This window comes from Pieris rapae, chromosome 11, assembly GCF_905147795.1.
Source record: "Pieris rapae chromosome 11, ilPieRapa1.1, whole genome shotgun sequence".
In the NCBI taxonomy this organism is placed as follows: domain Eukaryota; kingdom Metazoa; phylum Arthropoda; class Insecta; order Lepidoptera; family Pieridae; genus Pieris; species Pieris rapae.
This window is the reverse complement of record NC_059519.1, coordinates 10,530,469-10,550,065: the sequence shown is the minus strand read 5'-3', so window position 1 is coordinate 10,550,065 and position 19,597 is coordinate 10,530,469. Positions and strand designations below refer to the sequence as shown.

The 19,597-nt window shown below is 45.0% G+C and overlaps 1 protein-coding gene across 1 annotated transcript; it reads right to left on the bottom strand.

Annotated features, from left to right (window-relative positions):
* Window positions 1–10,593: 10,593 nt before the first annotated feature.
* Window positions 10,594–19,314, bottom strand: LOC111003948 (protein serrate). The gene is made up of 8 exons (XM_022274733.2): window positions 19,103–19,314; window positions 15,122–15,813; window positions 13,888–14,734; window positions 13,398–13,638; window positions 13,159–13,322; window positions 12,500–12,839; window positions 11,849–12,426; window positions 10,594–11,612 (listed from the first exon to the last, which is right to left on the bottom strand). Exons 1-8 carry the CDS (start codon window positions 19,166–19,168, stop codon window positions 11,031–11,033), a joined length of 3,510 nt encoding a protein of 1,169 aa, XP_022130425.2. The 5' UTR covers window positions 19,169–19,314; the 3' UTR covers window positions 10,594–11,030.
* Window positions 19,315–19,597: the final 283 nt, after the last annotated feature.

Genomic DNA, 19,597 nt, shown 5'->3' with positions numbered 1-19,597 from the left:
GATGACAGGCATGGTGGTCAGTCTTGAAGGACTGCCCGGCATGCTAGCCTGTTACAGATCGCAACTGGAGGAATTTTGCCTAAAAATAATAAAAAGAACCGCCAAATTTAATGGAAGTAAGGGAGGGGCGGGGACCGCGAGGCGGCCGGCGCCCACTTGCTAATGGGTATCATAAGGATACTCACGGATAAGTGAAAGCTGCCCGCCTCGCGGGCCACGTCTCAGGATAGATATGGAAAGAAAATTAGATAAGTTGGAATATTGTAAAGTAATATTTTAAGAAAGTTGAAATTGAAATTATTTGTACAAAACCTAATAAAAATTAAAGCTGTGTTTTCAATTATTTAGAGGATGAATGTGAGAAAGGACGGATGGGTAGCTTAGACAACGCCCCCGGCGATAAAGTAGCCGGGGAAGGTAGGCCTATTAGGTGCTTTAAAAAAAAAAAAAAAAAAAAAAAAAAAAAAAAAAAAAAAAAAAAAAAAACCTAACCTAACCTAACCTAACCTAACCTAACCTAACCTAACCTAACCTAACCTAACCTAACCTAACCTAACCTAACCTAACCTAACCTAACCTAACCTAACCTAACCTAACCTAACCTAACCTAACCTAACCTAACCTAACCTAACCTAACCTAACCTAACCTAACCTAACCTAACCTAACCTAACCTAACCTAACCTAACCTAACCTAACCTAACCTAACCTAACCTAACCTAACCTAACCTAACCTAACCACAGTCGCAGTCGAACCGCCGCCTTGATCGGTCAGAAAGCGTGCCGCTCCGCCTTTGAAAAATCGTAAAAATAGGTTTTTCGAACTGAATTAAACAGTGTAATACGTCATCTTACGCGTCTCGCGACGGTGAATTCAGTGATATATAACACGTGTTTTAAAAATTTCAAAACAGTGCCAAAAAGTGTAAAAAACATTAAAAACAATAAAATCTCTACACAAAAGTGCGTGCGGCAAGAAATTTTAAGCGACGACCTACCGTTATTTTTACACGGTCGGAAAGAGGCTGTCAAGCCGCTTCTTTTGACACATCACTCAGATTTTTGCGATCAAAAAATCTAGAGAAATCTTGAAAAGAAGAAAATACCACGTGGCACGTGGTCACAGAAAGAAGAAAAATTTGAAGAAACAAAAACCACCATCGGAAGCGCCGCAAAAATCTGCATTAGGCGGAGGTTTTGGTCTTCCACTTTCTCAAGGGGAAAATTTTTTATTGACGTATAACCATATCTGAAAAAGGTTATACACCTTTGAAGAAGAATAGCTCGAGAACAAGATCGAGGACCCCAGCCGTTCTGCACAACATCAGAAGCGCCGCACGGAGATCTATTTAAAGGTACTAATCTCAGATTTTTCCCTCAAAAACTGAGGTCCCTGGAAAATTTTTTCTCCGGACCACGTGGCACGTGGTCGGAGATCCCGCCAATATTTTGCACCGCGGATAGGCTCATCGGATAGATCTCGACGAGCCTGTCATTTTGATATATTCGTATAAAAAATTTGATCAATATTGGCGGCTCCAGAGGCCCGGGAATAAAAAAGGGGAAAAGTGCGGGATAACTCGGGAACGGTGTTTTTTAGCGCGTTTTTAAGGTCAGAGCCAGTATACGTAGTATACTGGGTTTTGACCGCCGGTTCGAACCCTACCGGAAACTATATTCACAAAATTTTTAAAATAATTTTCAAAATTTAATCAATAAAATATTTAATAAATTATAGTAGTATTAAATTTAGATAAAACGGTGCACGCTAGCTTAAAAATAATATCATTTTCGGCCTAATTAGGGTAAAAAAGGGTTATAGGGACGTGTCGCGTGCACTGTACCTTGGACCCCCCCCCCCTCGCCCTACTACCTCACCCCCTGGGGTTGAAAATTGCAACCTCACGGAACATACACGTGTGACGGCTCTTTCGACTCCCCGCAAAAAGCAAAGTCGACTGAGTACGTTTACAGCGCACTCAAGCACACGTACACACAGTTATCACACACAAACACACTAAGACACAATTCACACATAAACACACAAGTGTGACGGCTCGTTCAACTCCTCGTGACTCGGGGAGAAGATTGTGGCTGTCCATCTCTACATTCGAGTTAACACACACACACACCGGCATACACACATACAAATACACGTTCAGGAACTCAAGTATAGCACCTTATTCGACTCCGCTGATTGCAGCGGATCCTCCGAGTAGGTGCACACGTGCCAAGGCACACCAACACACACACACACATACACACACACATACAAACAAGGCAAGGTCAGGCGGTCCTTTCGCGTGCTTTTATTAAAACAAGTGATACACCGCTCCCGAAGGTACCAGGACTGTGATATTAGGTTAAGTGACAGGAGTTCTCCTTTTGGAAACCCCTCTTAGATATAAGTGACACGGCTACCACCCTTTTGGGGGTAGACCTTAGAATAAGTTTAGTATATAAAAATTGACGGCTGCCACCCTTTTGGGACAGCCATTAGAATAAGTTTTAAGAAATTATAATAATAATTAATTTGACAAAAATTCTTAAAAAATTAATAATTAAGAATATTTCATTGTTTGTAAATTATTTGTAAATTATTTATTTATTGACCTGTCTACTACCCTATTGGGAGTAGGCCTTAGATTAAGTATAGATATAAGACAAAATATTGTTAGTAAAAATATTATTATAACTGACACGGCTACTACCCTATTGGGAGTAGACCTTAGATTAAGTATAGTTTTAAGACAAATTATTGTAAATAAAAATATTATTAAAATTGACACGGCTACTACCCTATTGGGAGTAGACCTTAGGCTAAGTCTTTTTAACTTATTAAATTCATCTGACAATCCTAATAGGCAAAATGTTGGGCATACGCACTCCACCAAAAACGGCACCTGCCATCAGGCGCAGTATAGATAAGTGGGAGGAGGCCTCCAGCCAGGCCCCTAGGGCAGCACAAGAAGAACCTCTAGTGGGGGGGAGGGGAGCGTGTAAGTCTCCTGCTCCCGCTCAAGCCAGGGAAAAAGAGGCAAAAAATTGTTACCTAAAGGCAATGGCGCACTTGGCGGAGTCCCGAAACATAAAAACTGAAATAAAAACAGGGGTACAGTCAGCTGTAAAGCGGCTGTACCAAATCGTAAAAGAAGCTGAGGAGGAGTTGGCGGGAGGCCCAACAAAAACTTTAACAAAACCGACAGAAGCAAAAGGCAAGGAAACCGAAATATATAACAGATTAGAAACGCAAATTGAAAGACTGGAGGCAGAGAATAGCAGGTTGGAGAAATGTAGGAAAGACATAGAGGATCTGGCAAAAAAGAAAGATGAAGGTATCCTGACTGAGATTAGAAAAGAGTTCGAGGAGAAGGAAAACAACTGGGTAGCAAGAATGAAATCGTACGCCGAAGCGACGAAAGTAAATCTCAGTCAGGGCCAAATCAACACAGAAGGCCCGGGGCAAAAACCTGCACTGCACTCTGTCGTGGTGGCGCCGAAGAACGCGACCGACACGGCAGAGGAAACGGTGCAGAACATCCGGCACTTGCTCAACGCAAAGGAGGAGGGTTGGCAAGTGCAAAAAATAAGAAAAGCGAGAGAAGGGAAGGTAGTGGTGGGTTGCAGGACAGAGGAAGAGAGAAGAAAACTTAAAGAAAAACTGAGCACAGAAATGGAGGTCAAGGAAACTTCCAACAAAAACCCCCTTATTAAGATCAAAAACCTACTGTCCTGCAACACCACCGAGGATATTGCCCGGGCCCTAAAAAACCAAAATAAGCAAGTGACTGCGCACCTAGAGGAAAGAGAGTTAACTATAGTAGAGAAATATAGAAGGAAGGCGAGAAACCCTCTGGAGAGCCACGTGGTCCTGCAGGTCACGCCTAAACTCTGGCAAGCTCTGACATCGGCTGGCAGAATACACGTGGACCTGCAGAGGGTTTGGGTAGAGAACCAATCCCCTCTGGTCCAATGTACGATGTGCCTGGGGTATGGGCATACCCGCAGGAACTGCAAAAGAGATACAGAGGTGTGCAGTCACTGTGGAGGAGCCCACATGAGGGCCGATTGCCAGATCCTCGGGGAAGGAAAGCCTCCCAGCTGCGTTAACTGTAAGGCAATCAAGGGAAGAGACGCAGAGCACGGAGCCTTCAGCCAGAGCTGCCCAACCCGACAGGGGTGGGACAGGGCAGCGAGGCTGAGTTACGCGTACTGTTAAAAAAGCCAAGGGCTCCAACATAAACACCGGCTTTCTCCTGGCACAGGCGAACCTTGGAAGAAAGAGAATCGCGAACCAGGAGTTTATAAAAGAAGCGGGGGGTAGGAAGGTAAAGATGGCACTACTCCAGGAACCGTACACAGGGGCCAATAAACAGATGGCAGAAAGCCCTATGTATAGAGTAGTGCAGTGCGTTCCCACAGGGAAGAAACCGGTGAAGGCGGCGGTACTTGTTTTCGATGAACACATCGAGGTCTCACAAGACAAATCACTCACTACCGAAAACATAGTGGCCGCCGTCCTGAGAACGGACAAGTGGGAACTAGGGGTAATATCAGTGTACTTCGAAGGCGATGAACCCATCGAACCATACCTCGTACAGTTAAGAAGCTTCACGAAAAAGTTAAAAACCAAGATGGTATTGATTGGAGGGGACGTGAACGCATGGAGTGAGTGGTGGGGGAGCCGGAACGAAGACACAAGAGGAAAGGAACTACGAGGGTTCCTTGATGAAGAGGGGCTGAGCATCTTAAATTGTGGAAACACACCCACCTTCGACACCGTTAGAGGGGGCCGTAGATACACGAGTACAGTCGACATCACAGTATGTACAACGGCTCTCCTCAGCAAGGTAACGAAATGGTGGGTTGACACATCAATTACCAGTTCGGATCACAACACAATATTTATGACTACAGCCCTTCAAAAACCCCAAACGCACACCCTACCGAAGACGACCCGCAAATACAAAACAAAAAACGCAGACTGGGAGGATTTTAAAGAGAAAATAAAAACGGAATTGACACAACAAGGATTAGACAAAGGGACGATAAAAGAACTGGACACCAAGGCCAGGGTCAACAACGCAGTAACGGAATACACAAATATAATAATAAAAGCCGCCGAGAAGCATATCCCCAAACTGAAACAAAGAAAGAAAAGCTTCGAACCACCCTGGTGGAACAAGGAAATAGAGGCCCTTAAGAAGGACATGGTAAGGAAAAAGAAAAGGATCTCATACGCAGCTCCAAGGAGGAGAGAGTGCGTAGTAACTGCCTACCTGGAGGCAAAAAAGATGTACGAAGAAGAGATCGAAAGGGCTCAAAAGGAAGGGTGGAAGAAATTGTGCACGAAGCAAGAAGGGGAGAGCTTATGGGACAGAATGTATAAAGTAATAAGAAAGGCGGAAGGGATCAGGGAAGACACCACGCTAATAGAGAAGGGCATTTCGTTGAACTCCGAAGAATCGGTGCAGCTGCTGGCACAGAAATTCTTCCCGCCTGACAATTGTGAGATGGATGATGACATCCACCAAAGAATAAGGAAAACGGTTGAGGAAATGACTAGCAGCCTACGGGGAGGCAGCGCTGATGAAGTGCCAATCACAATGGCGGAGCTCATCAGCACTGCTCGAAGCTTCAACCCGAGGAAGGCCCCGGGTGCCGACGGACTCACTGCGGATATCTGCTGCGCAGCTATCACGGCGAATCCGGAGGTTCCCCTGGCCATCTTTAATAAATGCCTCGAAGTGGGATGCTTCCCTGATCTATGGAAGGAATGCACGATAGTGGTACTGAGGAAGCCAGGGAAGGAGGACTATACGGCCGCCAAATCCTACCGTCCAATAGGCCTATTGCCAGTCATGGGGAAGATACTAGAGAAGGTAATGATCAACAGAATTAGACACAGCCTACTCCCCAAGATGAGCAGGAGGCAGTATGGATTTATGCCAGGAAAGAGCACGGAGGATGCCCTTTACGATATCCTGACGAAAGCGAGAAGCCACATAGAAAACAAAGAGATAGTGTTGATGGTGTCGCTAGATATCGAGGGGGCTTTCGACAACGCATGGTGGCCAGCTATCAAGTACCAACTATCAAAGAAAGACTGTCCCAAGCAATTGAGACTAGTAGTGGAGGACTATTTTAAAGGCAGGAAGGTGGTGGTACGCTACGCAAACAGAGAGCATGTGAGGCGACCTGAAAAGGGATGCATTCAGGGCTCGATTAGCGGCCCCACCTTCTGGAACATCCTGCTCGACCCACTACTGGTCGAACTGGAAGAGGACGGGACTTATGCACAGGCATTCGCAGACGACGTGGTGCTGCTGTTCAGTGGAACAGACACGCACTCGATCGCGCAACGAGCAAACGTAGCCCTCGAGTACGTGAGAAAGTGGGGTATCGAGAACAAGCTCAACTTCGCGCCACAAAAAACCAAGGCAATGGTCCTGACGCGAAGATTAAAGTTCGATACCCCAATAATAAGGATGAACGGACAAGACATAGCCATAGAGAAAGAAATAAAACTGCTGGGACTGACAATAGACGGAGGGCTCACGTTCAACAAGCATGTGCATAATGTCACCAGAAAAGCGGCAGAAATATATAAAAAAGTATCGAGAATGGCGAAGCTGGAATGGGGAATGACGGGAGACATGGTACTCCAGGTGTACCAAGCCGTCATTGAGCCGACGGTAACATACGCGTCGGCAGCCTGGGCACCGACAGTAAAGAAAATGTGCACAAAGAAAAAACTGGAGACGGTGCAACGGGCCTTCGGACAGAAGATCGCAAAAACATACAGGACGGCATCGCTAAATTCCGCGACGCTACTGGCGGGGATACTGCCCCTCGACCTCAGGGTGGAAGAAGCCGCCGCGATGTTTGAGGCCAGAAGGGGGTCATCCCCGTTTATACGCGAAGGAGACCGGATTGAGCGTGCCGTACCTGCGATAGAACAACCCCATCCTGCGGAAAGACCAGATATAAGCTTCGCCATCACAATTGACCCTGGCCAAATACAAAACGAAAACATAGCGGCCATATACACAGACGGGAGCAAGACAGAGAAGGGAGTCGGAGCGGCTTGGACGAAATGGGAGGGAGGTAGAGAACGAAAATGGAAGAAGATAAAGATGGCCCCTTACTGCACCGTGTATCAAGCAGAGCTAGCGGCTCTCGTCGGTGCAGTTAGGGAGGCGACGGCAGCGGGTACTGACGTGAACATCTGCAGCGACTCGAGGTCCTCGCTCGAGGCCATCGCGGGCGGACGCTCTCGGAACCCCCGAGTAGTCGAGATCCGCAGCCACCTGGTGGAGAGCCGAAAAAAGGGCCAAAACATAAGACTCCACTGGGTGAAAGCGCACGTCGGCACGGAGGGGAACGAGAGGGCGGACGAACTCGCGAGGGCCGCTGCGGAGACCTCTAAGGTCAAAGCAGTCCACGTAGAGTACCCGCTGTCGTACATAAGGAAAGAAGTAAGACGGAAAACAATAGAAGAATGGGACAAACGATACAGAGAAGGGACTACGGGCGGAATAACAAAGATTTTTCTAAAAGATGTTGCGAGCGCTCATAAGCAACTGAGAGTAGCGAGATTCAGTCCTGAGATGGCACAGATACTCACAGGCCACGGGCCTTTTGCCGAGTACCTGTGCCGTTTCAAATTAAAAGAGACAGCTGAATGCGAGTGTGACAGCGGGGTGCAACAAACCATCCCGCATCTACTTATAGAGTGCCCCATTTTTGCCTCCTCCAGATGCGACCTGGAACAGATGACAGGCATGGTGGTCAGTCTTGAAGGACTGCCCGGCATGCTAGCCTGTTACAGATCGCAACTGGAGGAATTTTGCTTAAAAATAATAAAAAGAACCGCCAAATTTAATGGAAGTAAGGGAGGGGCGGGGACCGCGAGGCGGCCGGCGCCCACTTGCTAATGGGTATCATAAGGATACTCACGGATAAGTGAAAGCTGCCCGCCTCGCGGGCCACGTCTCAGGATAGATATGGAAAGAAAATTAGATAAGTTGGAATATTGTAAAGTAATATTTTAAGAAAGTTGAAATTGAAATTATTTGTACAAAACCTAATAAAAATTAAAGCTGTGTTTTCAATTATTTAGAGGATGAATGTGAGAAAGGACGGATGGGTAGCTTAGACAACGCCCCCGGCGATAAAGTAGCCGGGGAAGGTAGGCCTATTAGGTGCTTTAAAAAAAAAAAAAAAAAAAAAAAAAAAAAAAAAAAAAAAAAAAAACCTAACCTAACCTAACCTAACCGTCGAAGACGTAATACAGAATCATCGACTTCTTATGTCGTTTGTGCCATGTTACAATATCGCGTTTGGACAAAATTTATTTCTCAGCTGGCGCCATCTATTATCAAGACTCCAAAATATTAGAACAATATCAAATTTTGTAATATTATTTCACAATATTAGTAATTTTTTTTTATTGTTACTTAAAGTGTTGTGCAATGGCCCAAATGCCTGGGGTACACATTCATCGGCATCGATACCCGCCATCTTAGCATCAAGCATACCCCCCACAAACCGCATCACTTCCCCCACTACATACCCGGGTTTCATACTAAACAGGTCGATCACAAGGCGCTGGTCACGACAGTGAAAATCTGCCCCTGCTCCGAACAAAACTAAAGAAGTTAAGTCAATAATAATAATAAAACGGATCGACGGCCATTTTGTTGGAAAAATTTAAACCGAAATATCTACTTACTTAACCGATTTCACAAAGACTGATATCAAACAGAAAGTGTTAAAAAGCCTGATCGACTCTTGGAAACCCCTCTTAGGTATAAGTATTTTTACCTTTTACCGCTAGACCTTAGAATAAGTTTAAAAATATCACAATTGACGGCTACCACCATTTTGGGACAGCCATTAGAATAAGTTTTATAAAATAGTTATTTGACAACATATTATATTGAAAATCTAAACAATTCAGAACATTGCTTGTATCATATTGTGTTTTTAATTATTTATTGACCCGTCTACTACCCTTTAGGGAGTAGACGGGTCAATAAATCTGACTAGCAGCTTACGTAAGGAGCTAATATTTACTGGCATCGTCGTTCCGACTAATCTGTGACCTTTTTGTGTCACCTGACTAACGTATAAAAATATTTATAATAAACGATTTGATAAATTTTTGATAAATTATTTTTTTAATATTTTAGCAACCTCTGTAACGGTTTAATTTCAGTCGAAAAATTAAGAAAAATATGTCAAAATATTCCTTATTAATTACACTAGATTTTGTTGAAATAAGTCTTTAAATTCATTTGGTAGTTTTTTGTATATTTCAGTCAAAAAACGCAAAAAAATAACGAAAAATATAATATATAAAAACTAAATATTCCTTATGAATTACACTAAAGTTTGGTGAAATTTGTATCTAAATGAGTAGGAATAGTCAATGCTCCCTGGTTCGCAATTACGACCTCTATCGGGACATGAATGTAGAGGACCTCGCCACATTAATAAAAAAGGCTCCGACTCGTGGGCTGCAGCACCCAAGAACATTGTACACCATCACGTAAAAATATAGGCTATTCAAGTTCTTGATACCAAGGACAAGAGGGAATACTGAAAACGACAAATACATTTGAACTAGTGAATTTGTGTTAGTGTACGTTAGTATTGAGTCATAAAAAAAAATAGAACACAAGAACAGAGTGTGTTCCCTTTAATATAACAAATTCTTATTAGTAAATTAGGTTTAATTACTTATTAATCTTAGGCTAGATCGCAATTATTATGAGACGCAAGTATTATGAGATCAAGTGAGAATAGGCGCCAGAGCAATTACCAAACGTAGCTCTTTCATGAACGATTGATCCTGTTCCTCTTCTCTCATTTGTACTGTGATTTTTCCTCTTGTAAATATTTTGATTAGCGATGTGTACTGTAGCGTTTTCGAAAACACTGAGAAAATCGTTATCGTAAGTATATTTGTAATTAAAGCAATGAAATTATTTCATATGTAATATTCTATGTAAGTAACTCAAAAGTTATAATTTAAGAAATCCCTTGTATTATAGTAGCACCTATAAAATTCTCTTGCCTTCGAAAGCATTACATGGTACTGTACTGTAACCTGTGGGACGGTGACTGCCATTGGTTGTAGATAGTAGATACCCATAGAATATGTTTCGTGAGACTGATCTTGAATTAGATTATCATGATTCATGTGCACTTTTTACATTTTGTTTTTTTTTTATGTATCCTATATCAGTTTAGTTTATTTTTTGTTTCTGTTAAGTATGTTTTTTCCTTCTAATTGTATTTGTAATATGTATGTTTGCACTTCTTGCCTATCTTATGAATTTTAATCCATGTTTTTTTTGCGATAAGGCCGTCAGTTGCTTTTCATTAAATTATGTTTAATATTTTTTTTCCTTTTATGTAATGCAACGAAGTGTTAATAAATAAATAAATAAATGATGTATTGTTCTGACGCTGCAACAATTGGCATAAGTTAAGCACAGAGAAAAGGATTTGTACTTCCTTAAAACCTATGAGATGTTTTAACTGAATCGTTAATTCCCGAGGAAAGAGTTGTGATTCAGAGACATATGCAAATATTTCAATCTTTTATTACATCATTCTCGCTGGATCATTCACAATTATACAACCTTTTTTTTTACAAAAAAATATTACAGCATCTCTCAGATTTTTTTATAAAATTCATTAAAGTTCTCTCAGATTCTTAACCTATTTAACATTATTTACAAAAATACATAATATTTACAAAAACGATCACACGGCTTCAATAAATACTTTACACCCTTACAGGTCCTTTCCCCGATGCTGTCTCGACTCAACATTCCGTCACGACCTAGTAGGTATATCTGGAGGACAAATATCACAAAATCTAGCATCATCATCAAAAAGCAAACCATATAATTCAATTCACACTACGAGACTTCATAACGTTAAACAAAATGAATATTGACTCGTCGGCGGTCGAGTAAAGAACAAAGTATTTTGGGTGCCATTTCTCAAACGGAGTCGCTCAGACGAGCACTGTGAGTCTTTCGGGGGGCGGATGCCTCGCGGCGGGCGGTGGATCGGGAGGCGGAAGGGCTCGCTTCGTGAGCTCCTTCTCGCGCGTCGGAGCGTTGTTCCGGGCGTCCGCGTTCTGCGCCTTGTACAACGAGTGCGCGCGCGGCAAAGCCTCCGCCTCACCTCGACCGCCCAGGGGATTCGCGTAGCGCCGGAGGTTCTCTTCGTTTTGCAAGTTGTTCGATTTCTCTTCGTCGTGGCGTCGCGTGCGTTCTTCGGCGGCGGCGGCGATTCGTCGACGCTTAACTAGCAGCGCGGTCGCCGCGGCGGCACCGAGGAGTAGCAGCGGAACGGTGGCGGCCAGGATGAGCAGAGCGGGACCGGAGGTCGGCTGAGGCACTGCGGCCGGCGCGGCGGGAGAGGCGGGAGGTGGGGTGGCGGCCGACAGGCGCAGGCGAAGAGCGGCACCGAGCAGCGCGTGGTGGTTGAGGCGGCGACGCGCTACCAACTCACTCAGCGCCTTGACGGCACTCGCGAGCGCACTCGTCTCATCTTCGGTTGGCGGCTGCCGCCCGTCGTCTTCTCCCGCCCACTGAAATTAATTAATCAAAATAAAATAAATAAATACTTTTTCTTCTTCTTTCTATTTCTTCAGATAAGTTTATTCGAGCCGACCGACTACTATTTGTACTTTGATGTATACCAATTTCTGTATTGCTTTTGTTTAAAATGCACCTGAACCAAAGCTTTACCTTGTAACTAATAAAAAGAAATAAAAAAGTTTGAACATATTTATCTCACACCAAATCGTCTATGAGTCATACTCACAAGTGCCAAGTCGAGGGCATCGTCGTCATCGGCTGCGAGATCGCAAAGCAGAGTAAGTGGTGGAGCGGGTGTCACACGATCGGTTAGGGCCGCAGCTAGTGCCCGCCGCAACGCCCCGCAAGCCCGCTCCACATGAGCGCCCGGCGCCAACCGTTCTCGAGCAAGTCGCAACTCCGCTCTCGCGCACCCTGGAGGAGGTGGAGCCCGCGCGCCGGGCCAGCATGCAGCCGGGGCGGGCAACGCGGGCGGTTCTACGCGTCGACCTGCCACGCGCCGACACTCACCCAGTGGGGCGCAGGGCGGCCGCAGGCACAGTGCGGGTGCGGCCGGGACGCAGACTTCGTCAGTCCGACACGCCAGTGCACCAGGTGCCAGGCAATCGGCCAGGCCGCACCAGAGGCGCGTGCATACCGCTTCGCCACGCGCGCATCGGCAAGCATTACAGCCCCACCACCACGTGCCGTTCTCTGCACCGCACGCACCGGGCGCTTCACTCGCCGCGTTTGCCGCCAGCGGCTCCGCTTCATCGCTTCCGGTGACATCTCTCGTCTCACTCTCTTCTCCCAGACCGGCGATCACTGAAAAAGAAATATCACTGTTTAAGCCGCCGCGCTTAGTAACCCGGGTTTCGTCGGCACCGCTTTGACTCACGTTCCAAACACCGTCGGGCGACGTGCGACGGCCTGGCGGGGCAGAGGCAGCGTGTTGCACTGGCGGCGGGTGCGCATAAAGAGGGTGGTGGGCAAGTCGGTTGGCAGGCGGGAGCGCCACAATCGGGACCGGCCCAACCCGGCAGGCACTCGCACGCCCACCAGCCAGCTCCGCCGACGCAACGCGCTCCATTTCGGCAAGGTGCGGAGACGCATGCGTCGGCGGGGATCTCACAGCGTGCGCCACCCCAGCCGCTACGACAGGCGCAGGCCCAGGCGCCGCCGACTGCCACGCACGAGCCGCCGTGTAGGCACGGACAAGGGCCAGCGGCAGGGACGATCTGTTAAGTCCGAAAAAGTGTGATGTGTGTTTAAAATTTACGGTCTGTTCCTTGTGAATTAATTGTCTCTTGCGTCAGACTTTTCGACGTCTCCGGGACGGACGACATCGTGCAATGCTTGGGTACGTGCCGACGTATTCTGGCCGAGGATTAAAGCGAGTCAGTGACCCTGTATATTTCAATTGATACTCATGGTATTTATAAAAGCAATCTAGGGTGCAAATCTGGGGGCTGACCTACATATTTTAAGTAAATAACTAAATAATCCACCTACAATTAAAACAACCACTACTGACGTAAATCTTACAGACATATTTACCTGAGGAGCGAGGGACAGATCACAAGCGGGCCCGGCCCAGCCGGGGGCACAGACGCAGCGAGCGCGGGGCATCTCATTCAGCGGCGCAGGCAGCAGAGCACAGGACCCGCCGTTGGAACAAGGTGGGGAACAAACTGCTTCCACCGTCTTCGTACACGTTTCACCTGCAGAAGTCAAGACAATGGTCGCATATACTCATTTGTCTAGTGAAGTATTAAATATGAAATATCTAGTCTTACCGGTCCATCCGTCACGACAGACACATGAATAGCCTCCGGAGCCGCTCGAGCAACTTCCATTGTTCTGGCAGGGATTCGGAACGCACTCGTTTGGTTCTTTTAGCAACAGGGGCGACACGACGCGCTGCGTACAATTCTTTCCGGTCCAGCCGGGCGCACAGTGACAATAGTAGTCGCTCTGAGCCGTGTAGCAAGTGGCGCCGTTAGCACACGGGGAGCCGGCGCAGTGGTCGCGATCGTCCTACAGACAGACACGATTGCAACGATGCAAATACGACACTACATTTTAGTATAGGATACCCACTTACCGGACAGAACCGTCCCGAACAGGAAGCGAGCTAGAAGCAGAGATCGTTTAGTGTATTAGTTGCGGCTGTAGAGAAATATTAAGTAGAGATAAGCGTGTTATTATATCTAATAGAATGTTAGTCAGTGAACGAAAGTTTAAAGCGTAGAATGATTAAACAAATTAAGATCGCAAGCCGCTAACCTCGCAGTCCACGCCCGAGAATCCAACGGGGCAGATGCAGCGATAAGCGTCGAGTAGATCCACGCATTCTCCGCCGTTACGGCAAGGTCGCGGCGCGCAGTCATCGACGTCTTCGGCGCAAGTGCGTCCCGCCCAACCAGCTGCGCACGCACAGTGAAAGTCATCCACCAGATCAATGCATGTAGCTCCGTTGAGACACTGACCCGTGCAGTCGTCCACGTTGTGCTCGCAGTCGCGGCCCGTCCAGCCGGCGAGACAAGTGCACGAGTAAGCGCCTGCTGTGTTGTTGCAGGCCGCCGCGTTGACACATGGTCCCAAAGAACCCTCGGGTCCAACTTGGACTTCAGCGCACTCGTCTACATCCTCGGTACAAGTGAGACCGCGCCACCCTGCTACACAGTCACACTGGAAGGCGTCGAGACGGTCGTGGCAGAGCGCACCGTTAAGGCAGGGCATCGAGGCGCAGTCGTCGGCATCGAGATCGCAACGCGCGCCGGTCCAGCCACGCTCGCAGACGCATGTAAAACCGGTGGTGGCGGCGCTTAGCTCACACGTGCCATGCGCACAAGGCTGTGGGGCGCAAGGGTTGTCGACTCGTTCGCAGTCGGCGCCCGAGAAGCCTTCGGCACACGTGCACAAATACTGGTCGGGCGCCGTGTTCTCACATGTGCCTCCGTGCTGGCATGGCTCATGCGTACCGCAGTAGTTGAGGTCTTGGTCGCAGAGGATGCCTCCCCAATTGGTGTCACAAGTGCAATCCCAGGAGGAGCCGTTGCAGTAGCCGTGCTTGCAGCCCGGGTAAGGCTGACATTGTGCGCACAGGTCTCCGCGCCAGCCCGGCCGACACCTGCACACGGTCAGCGGTCAGTAGTTTGTTCGAAAAATTCATTAGTACTGCGAAAAGTGTAAAGGGAAATTTCTCCAAGAAAAATACATCATAAGTGGAAAAGAAAATTGAGCAGGACAGATTTTTTGGAAATAAGACAGACAAAGCTAGTAACGGGGTGGATAAAACTGGAATCAAGTGAAATATGGAACCATATCTTTAGCCAAAAGTTTTGGCGGGCTGTGAATGTCTATGCTGAGGCAAACCGATGTACGAAAAGGATTGAGGATGCAAGAGACGTTGTGAGTTAGTGTAACATGTACATTAACTATGTAAAGAATTGTAAAGAAAATTAATGTCTTTTGAGATAATGCTTTAAATGTGATTAGTAACGTCGATTAAACTTACAAACATTCCCCGGGGCGATCGCAACGGCCATGCGCCGGATGGCACCCTTCTTTGCACACTGGTTTCTCACAGTTATCACCCTGCCAGCCTTGTAGGCATCGCTTGTCGCCCTGCGGCGAGCACGAGTAGTGGCCGAACTTGTCATCACGCGGGCGGCAGAAGCTGGTGCAGGTGGTGTTGTAGTAGTTAGGCTGGCACAGGACTCGCACGCGGTAGGCCAACGCAGCAGCGGATCCAGCGTGTCTCAGAGCGTGCCATTCGGCACCCGGCTCCACGATCCCAGACCACCACGCTTGCTCGATAAGCCCACTCTCACCATCGACACCGCCCACGTAATCGTAATCGTCGTAAGCCTGCAGAATCAGCGTGAAGGAGCGCGTCCAACGGAACGAAAAAGGCAACGCGAGCGTATATAGCGGGTCAGCGAGCGTAAACGAGTCTGTGCCGAGGACGGGGGAAGCCGCTCGGCCGAATGAGCAGGCGCCAGGCGCCGCCGCCGACTGGTATTCCTTAAGGCACAGGGCAAACCGCGTGCGACACGGACGTGCGCAGGTTGCAGAAGGTGCGGAAACCGTCGGAGAGGTGCCCGTCGCGGGTTCGCTTCCGCCGCAGCAGCGACCCGACGCAAGCTGCAGCCGGTAATTGGAGAACTCCAGAACCTGCAGCTCGAACACGCCCGCCCCCGCCGCACACTGCGATATAAAGGTGTTTGATAAATTCTAAAATTAACACAAATTTTATGACGACCATAAATTAATTAATAGCATGTGATATTAGTTTTAATTTTTGCGAAGTGCAGGCGACAACAACCGAAATGTCATTGCGTACCTTGTATCTCCACAGCTAAGCCTGGTTACTTTATATATAAAATAAAATAAAAACTTGTAACTTTTATACAATGGATCCACAAAAAATATATTCTTAGGAGGTTGAGAAAAAATCACGAAACATATCTAATGTAATGTGTTGGAAAAGCTAAAAAACAACTTTTTAATGCAGTTGCTCAAAAAGTAGCGTATTGCAGGGACGTATAGCGATCGGGATGTGGTCTATTACACACTCGTCCTTTTTCTTTACCTTTTCCGCACTCGTGCGTTTTCTTTCCCAACTGTCAAAACAATGTCTATCTTTTTAATAGATAGACATTGTTTTGACAGTCTATATCTGTTAAATTATATATAAAGATAAAAACCAACCTCGAAGTTTATACTAAAAAAAATCATACGTTTTATGATCATATTTATTTATTAAATCATAAGTTTTATGATTCATGCAAATATAAGTAAAGCTAAAAATAAGCTATTAATTTGTTTCAATATCAGATTTAATTATTGATTGAATTTTGCCCACCCAGAATGGGTGAAGAAAACAAAAAAAAATCTCTGCTTATATTCTTTTACGGTTGGCGCCATTTTCCAAAATGTTCTTGCGAGTTGAGTTGTTTGTTGCACAAAATGAGTAGTTTCGACGATATTTTATTTGAATGTACGCCACCCGAACTTAGTATAATTGCACAAAATGCTTCGGAGGACATTTTACCGGAGAGGTAAAAAAAACGCTACATATACGTACGACAAATTCATTGCGTGGAAAGAAAAAAAAGCAAGTAGTTTTATTAAATTGTTTAATTTTTTTGCAACTGTATTAAAAATAGTTGTTCAGTACACGTGCTGAACCGTCATTGCAACTTGTCCCGACTGTCACCCGTTAGGAGAAGATTGCGTTTCATGTAAATAAATAAAAGTAGAAAAATATAAAATCTGCATCGGGATCTATGGACGTTAATAAACTCCCTATATATTATTATCTCCGTGGCCTCATAAGCATTAAAAAGATAAAAGCAACGGAATGGACGTGAATATGATTCAAAAATATATATTTAAAAGAAACATGTAAACATTAATAAAACAGAAGTTTAAAGGACAAATATACAATAATTATTGTATAAATATACAATATATATTGTGTATTAATGAACTACATATTGTAATAGTTATATGTCATAAAGACATGTTTTACAAGAATATTAGGGCAAAGTAAATTAATATATGTATTATAATTTGGAAACACTAAATTAATTGCAAAGCAGCATATACAGCACCCACCTATACTAACTAAAGTATAAAATCATCCCAACGAGTCAAGCTTGATTAACTTTCCTTTCCATTTTAATTTATTTAATCAAGTTAAAAAAGGCTTTGTTAAAAATGTACATTGATAAAGTTTATTCTACCCTTATTGATAGAATTTTTATTGTATTTTATTCTATTAAAATAAGGACGGAATGAATGATGAGTTTTATGGGTGAAGGTGTAGGAAAGTTCGAGTGTGTGGTTCCCAAGCGACGGATGCTGCGCCGGAACAACGACATTATCTCGGCATTCTCAGACCAAAACAGAGTGACTCTCCACTGCATCACTCCTCAAATAGACCACAATTATTCCAATAATTTCGCTAACTCTCTGGTTTTGTATCATTTAGACAAATTTATAAACACAATTATGGAAGCGAAAGTGAAACTAGATAATTTAAAAATATGATATGTTTTATGTTGTCCACACAGAAATATACCTAAAATGTACGGACTTATCTACAACGAATTTCCGCCCGCGCCAAGTTCCGCTCGTAATGTTCATAATATCCTATTTTCGCGCTCTTTTGTGTTCGGTATTGTAGTGGCGGGCTGTACAGTGTATACAAACTGATATGAAAGTCATGTCAGGAGTCAGCGGGTTGCAATATGCACATACTACAGTTCCCTCGGCCTATACTTTTGCTACAAAGTGAACGTTTCATAAAAATATATATGTAATAGGTATCTATTGTAATACTTCCTCCTGTCCAACCTCGCCCATAACTACAAAATAACTATTGGGCAGTAATTTGTCAGGTCAACGACTGAACATATACGTGTTTGGACTTCGGGCTCTTCCTCATTTATCCATGCATAATTAATCAAACCAGTTCTTAGCGTGCAATTTTAAAATCACTTTGAATTATCATAGAACGACGAACGAGCATCATAAACTACTAACTCAAATCATTTACTGAGCCTATAAGGATGATCATAATAATGATATTATGTAAAGTCGTGTCTTGGCCCAATAATGCCGTAATTCGAGAGGGAGAGCTATTGTAAATTGATAAAAAGGAAATATTATTATATGTGCCTTCTGACTGATTCAGCCAGAGCATTTTTAAGAGAAGTAAACTAACAATAATTAATTAAGCTAATGTTAATTACAATAATACATTGCCTTTGTGGCTAAGCGAATAAAACGCTCACTTTAAACTTCAATTGCGATTTATAAGAATTCTCTTGCTAATTCTGAGAACGACTTTGCCCATGTTTTAGTTGAGTTGTTGCTTTCCTGGCTCAACGAAGAAGTACTTATCGCAATAAAGCGAGGAAATGCTGCCAGTGTTAAACTATTCAAATCTGTTTTGATTTTCTTTTTAATAATTTTTAGTTATTTTTATTATTACCTTGTAGGTTAAGAAAATTGTAAATACTGTATACATACTTCATTGTAATCCATATAACTTATACGTAGGTTTAAGTAAATGATTTTTACTTAAACCTACTGATATTATATTCTATATGTGAAAAATAAATTATGTTTAACAATATTGCAAACTACTATAATTTTATTCCATAACGTTGTATTCTTCTAAGTTTCTTGACCTAACGGTCACGGACTATTCACCTAATACAAACATGGACTCTCTTTGAATTGTTTAGACTTTGTTTTAAAGTTTTGTTTATGTTAATTTAGATATTCATCGTAAACAAGTTTTAGAAAACATCCGATTATTGGACGAAACAAGGTTTTTTTAAATATTAACACAACACAAATGTTATATTAATCAAGAACGATGCGTACTTTCTTCCTCAACCTGTCCCTTATCCTTTATTGCACAAATATTTTTAATGTCGTTCCTTTGAGGAAGACGCTCGGTGTGAGAGGGTGAGACACCTACTTGCAGCGTGGTGGCGAGGGCGAGGGCGAGCAGCAGCGGCGAGCGCCGCGGCGTGCGCGGGCTCATCGGGTCAACGGGGCGAGCGGGGCGCGGGGCGCCGACGCCGGGACCGCGCGCGCATAGCACTGGCACTGCACTGACTGCACACGGGCACTGCACTCGTTCGGGCACTAAAATCACTCGGGCACTAGCACACGTCGTTTCGCCGCGGGGCTCGGAGAGCCACTGAGCGCTCTCGCACGGCGATCCGCCCGCCCCGCCCACCCGCCTTACACCCTCCTGAACGGTCCAGTCCTCGCGCTAACAGTGCAATACCTTTCGCCACGTGTGGTGGAAACCGTGGTCAGCCACAAAAATGTCTTCCTAATACAAATTAGTAGCCCTGTGCTTCTGTCCACTACTTCATCATGTCTAATCAGTATTTTATTTAACTTTGATATCGAGACAAATTGTTGTCCGATACAAAACGCAACCGAGCAAGTGGTAGAGAGCACT